Source organism: Lissotriton vulgaris, unplaced genomic scaffold (genome assembly GCF_964263255.1).
Source record: "Lissotriton vulgaris unplaced genomic scaffold, aLisVul1.2 SCAFFOLD_3574, whole genome shotgun sequence".
NCBI lineage: Eukaryota > Metazoa > Chordata > Amphibia > Caudata > Salamandridae > Lissotriton > Lissotriton vulgaris.
This window is the reverse complement of record NW_028255393.1, coordinates 217981-224263: the sequence shown is the minus strand read 5'-3', so window position 1 is coordinate 224263 and position 6283 is coordinate 217981. Positions and strand designations below refer to the sequence as shown.

The 6283-nt window shown below is 44.0% G+C and overlaps 1 protein-coding gene across 1 annotated transcript; it reads left to right on the top strand.

Moving 5' to 3' along the window:
• The first annotated feature begins 385 nt into the window (after positions 1–385).
• LOC147659149 (TLR adapter interacting with SLC15A4 on the lysosome-like) lies at positions 386–1769 on the top strand. Its single transcript, XM_086951940.1, has one exon. It carries the CDS (start codon positions 427–429, stop codon positions 1339–1341), a length of 915 nt encoding a protein of 304 aa, XP_086808066.1. The 5' UTR covers positions 386–426; the 3' UTR covers positions 1342–1769.
• The last annotated feature ends 4514 nt before the right edge of the window (positions 1770–6283 follow it).

Here is a 6283-nt window from a genome sequence, read left to right as displayed (position 1 = left end):
GTTTTTGGTCTGTTTCGAGAGGATTCGTGGAAATGTAATGCAGTATGAGTTGGGGCCATATCTTTCTATGGTAGTGCTGCCGTGGGACATTAGTGTGTGGTTGTACTGCAGTGTCGGCACTATTGGGCCTTCCTGTATGAGGGGAACTTCTGAGATGATTGCCTGTTGTAGCAGGGGTCATTCAGTGGGGCAGTGAAGGGTACTTATGATAATAAAAATAATAATAATAAGTGTTATTATTATTATTATTACTAAAATTGAGCATTGTATTGATGCACAGTGGGGACTGGTGAACATTGGGGGTTCTGGTATGTGACAAAGGTGGGATAATGAATACAACAAGCATGTTTGTAAATCAAATTAAACCCTTCATATTATTTTTTCACAGCTCTCTCTATTCTTGTAAGTCTGCTAACTGTCTTAGAGATGCTGGCAGAAGGCTTACTCCCTGGATTTTTATATGAAGACGGAAAAAACAGAGGAAAATACCAAAGTCATAAATGTCAAAAGAAGAGAGAAAGTAAGAAACAACCTGAGAAATGGAAAGGCCAGCTGGAGGCTGCCTCTGCAGCAGATGATTTTGTAACTGATCACCCAAATGCACCAAAAGGAAGATGGAGTTTTTTGATCAAGAAAAATGAAAAGCCTTTTCCAAACTTCAAAGAACAGCTGTCAGCAACACAATGTGCCCACACACCGTCAAAGGCCTTAGTGTCTGCCGCACGACACATACCCAGAGACCAAAACACTGACAAACAGATGGACCTCTACAGATCTTGGACATGCTCAAGCATTTACACAAACTACCCAGACCTTCAGATTGGAGGAGACCACATTGGTTATGGGAGGGATTCTGGGTGCATCCTGGATCTTGAATGTGAGGTCACGGATGGCCCCATTTTGCACTCTGTGCGCATACCACCAGGTAATTCTCCATGCAACAGGTGCTCACAGCAGCCGCCAGATCTTAAAATGTTCATTAGTGATGAAAGCAGAGATAAAGGCTCCATTAACCCAGGCCAACCCCTCTCCAACTCCCTTTTGAACATCTGCATGGAGAAGAAGTTAGAAGAACTCTATAAACAGTTATTGGCAGATAATGTGACCCTCTTCGGTTCTCCAACAAAGTTACTCTCATCAAGCTTCTTCTTAAATAGCGTGAACGAGGTCAGCGTGCAGCTATCCCAGGAACAAAACATAGAAGCTTCCAGAGCAAGGGAGGTGCTTCTCCAATGCCTGAGGAGTGTGGTCAGTGGCGGCAGCTCTGAAATCAGCACCCCCAATTTACAGATATCAAAATTGGATGGTAGGAAGAATTTAGACGTCTTGACAAAAATGTGACCATGTTAAAATGTACCAAATAAAGTAATTGCAATCTTTTTGTATCCAGGACAATTAGATATATTTCTTTGTTCTATAACAAATAGGACACCTCCCCTATTCATGCATGGGTATATCATTTTAAAACACACTTTCACTTGTTATGAATACAGTTAGTGACCTGGTTTGAGACACAAAACGTCACTGTCACCCAATATATTAACCGTACATTTGTTTTTTGAAAGTTTGACTTAGATCAATGCAACTAAAAAGAAAAATCAAAAGAGTATATTTTTATTATTGTTTCAGCTGGCCAAAAACCAAACTGTGACGGGGTTAAAGTGGCACCTACAGAGGTGGATTCATGCTTACAATTACTCATTGTGTTTTGTTTGCACTAAATTTGCTATAATTAACTTTCTTGTGAATAAAATTATGCACTAACTTTGCATTATTTTGTAAACAATTTTGGAGAAATGTTATTCTCTGTTTCCATAAATAAACGTCACTCGCACTTTCTTTCTTACTGTAACCCATCTCTCCTTCCTTGTCTGCCTCCAGCCTCACTCTCGGGTCCACTAGCCTCTGTTTTTTTTGTCTTTAATATCTCAGCCCCTCGGCTACTTTGCTGCTTTTTAAAGTTAGTTTGTCTCTCTGAGCTTTGATTGTCAGCTTCAATGGTTGTTCTCCTGTCTCCCCTATCCTAGGCCCCAGTCCTCTTTTATTGCAGCTGTCTCTTTCCCAGAGTCTCTTGGCTCTAGCAGTAGCGCAGCCCCCCCCCCCCCCCACCCAATGTATAGATTGATAGATTGTAATATTTCAGTTGGATTTATTTTTAAACGTTAATAAACTAATATTTTCTAAATTGAACAATTGCTGTACATTTCTCGAACTAAATATCATTTATCCTAATCTAGTCCAAAATTAAAGCCTCTTTAAAACGTTCTTTAGAAACAATTTTGACTTTTTGTTAGTACTACTTAAAATGCACTATGAGTTAATAGAATCTAGACCATTAAAACATTTAATATCTGTAGGTTGCACTGTGAACGTGGCTTTATTACTTACTTTCTGTTGTATTCTTGCTGTTTTGGGGTACTTGAATACACAGAATTGGCTTTAACTAGGTTTGCAAGGTTTGCACAGTGCCAACAGCAAACACACATTCTCGCTTTTTTACAACGCTCTTTGGTACCCTTAGGGCCTCATTATGGTATTATTTGTAGATGATAAGAGACACAATCATCACAGATATATAACCGAGCGCATTGTAAGTCATTTTAGATAATGTACTTTTACTTAAGTATAAATTCAATGCTGTAAAACGATTTCACTATTTTTTTCTCCATGGGGAAAACATTTTTTTCCTTAGAGAAACGCCTTCCTTTAAGCCTTGCATATTTTAACGGTCTTCCATCCCATTTCCTCCCAAGAAGTGAAATGACTCCTGTCCTTGACAAGAGTAAGTGGTAGATTTACGAACGTCTCACGCATGCCATGCGGCAAGTCACTTTTCTGCACTACACTGCTTGACAGGGAAAGGGCAGGAATGAGCTGTATTTAAGTCAATACGGTGCACCTGCCTTTTGCCCTGCGCTGGCACCCCTTTGGCAGTCTAGCGCCAACGCAGGCACCCCTGCCCCATTGTGTACAGGTGTCTCCCTTGCATGCAGGATTGATTTCGTGCAGGAAGCGGCACCTTCTTGACCAAAAATAATCCTGAAAGGCATATTTCTTTATATATATATATATATATATATATATATATATATATATATATATATATATATATATATATATATATATATATATATATATATATTACCTACTGGCTATCGCCAGTAGGTATATATAGTTAGGATTAATTCCCTATGGGATTTCTGAAAATTCTATGTCTAATAACTTTGGCGTTTGTGGACGGAATCGGCTGAAATTTTCAGGAAAATGGCACATTTTGTTTCTGAGCAGCCCCTGAAAATTTGGTGGGGTTTCGTCAAGGGGGGGCTGAGAAAAAAGGGGGGTCCCAAAACGCGTTTTTTACATTGAGTTTTCCATAGGGCGGTTGGCCTCACTTTTAGCTCGAACGGCTGAATGGATTTGCACGAAACTTGGCAAAATTGTAGGGACTGGTAGCCCGATGTGCCTTTGCTAGGTCTCAATATATGTGCTTCAGTGGATTTTGAGAAATTAACGTTTAAATCAAGATATATATCTGTAACAGCGCTCCGGGCAGCGATCCGGTCCGCTTACTTTTCGCGTTTCGGAACTTTGCGCGCAGAAAGCTGATTGGCTCTCCGGTGTCTGTCAACATTCTAAACAGTCCGGAGCGGCCGCCATCTTGTCTCTCGGTAGGATCGAGAGAGAAGAAGAGGTGAAAAACGAAAGGGGAATTTAATGAAAGGGGGCAAGGTATCCCCCTCTTGACCCCCTAGGAATGTTGTTGGGGTTATTAAAGGGTCCCGTGGGGAAAAGGAAAAAAAAAGATTTTTCACGGTAGAAGCGCTTCACGGGCCGCGAACTGGGCCGCAAACTGGTAGCGAAACGGGAATTCGCCATTTTGTGCTTCGTTAATTAAATTACTAGGTATAAGGGGGTGCGGGAGACGTATCCTAATCCCCTATGTTTCCTGAGGGTGGCTGAGGAGGCTGATATATGTTGATACATCTCTTCCAGCGGCTGTGCGTGAGCTTTTTTTTATTTTGCTGCGTGACAGTCCGGAGCGGCCGCCATCTTGTCTCTCGGTAGGATCGAGAGAGAAGAAGAGGTGAAAAACTAAGGGGGAATTTAATGAAAGGGGGCAAGGTATCCCCCTCTTGACCCCCTAGGAATGTTGTTGGGGTTATTAAAGGGTCCCGTGGGGAAAAGAAAAAAAAATGATTTTTCACGGTAGAAGCGCTTCACGGGCCGCGAACTGGGCCGCAAACTGGTAGCGAAACGGGAATTCGCCATTTTGTGCTTCGTTAATTAAATTACTAGGTATAAGGGGGTGCGGGAGACGTATCCTAATCCCCTATGTTTCCTGAGGGTGGCTGAGGAGGCTGATATATGTTGATACATCTCTTCCAGCGGCTGCGCCATCTTGCCTTTTTTCCAATGCCACAATTTTGTCGTGCACGGCAGCCATTTTAGATGCCAGGCTGGTCCCAGGCTATCACCTACCCCTGCGGATGTAGTTTATGGCCCCAGCTGTAGAGAATTCAGACATGCCAACCCTCCTGATTCAGGCGTGTGACTACTGATTTCAGTGCTAGTCTCCCGCCTCCCGATTTCTGCAAGCAAAAACCCGGGGGCATATTACGAACAACTAGCGATAATTTTTGTCTCTAACTTGTTTAGAGACAAAAATTATCGCCGCACATCGGCGATTTTTATCGCAGATAAACCTTGCTATTATCGCAGAAAAGTCAGCGATATTCATGTATTATCGAGCAAATGCTCTTAGCCATGTTATCCACCTCCCATTGGATAACATGGCTAAGAACTGCTCAGGGCAGGTGTTAGATTTTGGAGATATTCGCGCTTAGCTCGAATATCTCCAAAAGTTGGTAATAGAAGATAGCGATGTTAGGGACTGTTTCCAGTCGCTAACATCTTGGTACGCCACTTTGCATGTCATTAGTGATAAGTATCACTGACATGCAAAGCGGGGCCCAAGATGGTCGCTATCTCCTTTTAGCTGTCACTAACTGGTGTTAGCGACAGCTTGGTAATAGGGAGATAATTTTATCTCCGCTTTCATGGCTTTTAAAGCCAAAAAAGCGGAGATAAACCCCCTTGATAATATGCCCCACGATTCCTTGGGGGTTTCAGCTGACAGGGCTTGGTATTGTGTTACATGGTAATTTTTCCAGGAAACGTCAGAGGGTCGATGCAGGGGTTCTAGAAGAGGTGATAAACCATTTAAGCCTCATGAACAAGCGCATGGTCTTTTAAAGATTTGTGAAGTACTCGGGGCGGCGGTGTGTGTGTGCCCTCTTTTAGGAGCGGGCGGGGGGGGCACTGCCAGCAACTTGCCAGGTCAGGTAGTGTTCAACACGTGCATCACCCTTTCTCTGCCTGCTATTGCGCTCCATGCTTCGGAAAGGTAAGAAAAAGAACGTGCATTTGAGTTTGATTTCCGATCCTGCAGCAGCACACTTCCAAAGCCCACACATGACAATAACCCGATTCAAGGCCCCATTCACCCGTTTTAAAAAAAATAGATAACACTCCAACAAAGTAAGATTATAAAACTTTATTAACTATTAACTATAACGAACGGAACAAAAACTAAAAACATTTAAACATTTTTCAACACAAAAAGCAACAATGGTTAGAAGCTGTCTTTTGTGCGAATAGTCCCAAGGCAGCACAACGTGCAGAGTTCTGGACGGCACCCAGGTGATGTCGCCTGGGTGCCGCACTGGTTTTGGGATCCTACAATGCAGCACAGAAAAACAGCGTGGGGCGTCCCGGGTGGTGCGGGGGGAGGCCTCGTCAGTAGCGGTCTGTTGTGCGAATAGTCCCAAGGCAGCAGAACGCGTTGAGATGTTGATGGGACTGTGTCCAGTGTCACATGGCTGACACAACATGTACGACAGGCACCCAGGTGATGTCCAGTAAACTGCCGCACTGGTTTTGGTATCCTACAATGCTGCTCCGAAAATTGGCGTGCGGCGGCCCAGGGGTGGGGGAGGCGGCGTGAACGGGCCTCCCCAGGTGGCGGCCATCTAGCTGAGTTGCGCCGGCTCTTGCGGCTACAGCGTCTCGCTCACCATGTTGTTGAGTTGCTCCCACTCTTGCAGTGCAGCGATAGGCGGCTGCCACATGGCTCTTAAAATGGCGGACGGCTCCTCGGTTTTGGGCCTGGTCCACTGAAATGGCCCTGGGACACCTTGGAACTCGGACGCTTGCCTGCTAGGGCTTGGGCTCCATTCTCGAAAAGCGTCCCCTCAGCCGTGAAGATTCTACAAAAGTCTTGGGG

Coding starts and splice junctions, on each gene's coding strand:
- LOC147659149 (XM_086951940.1), top strand. CDS start 427: ATGCTGGCAGAAGGCTTACTCCCTGGATTTTTATATGAAGACGGAAAA.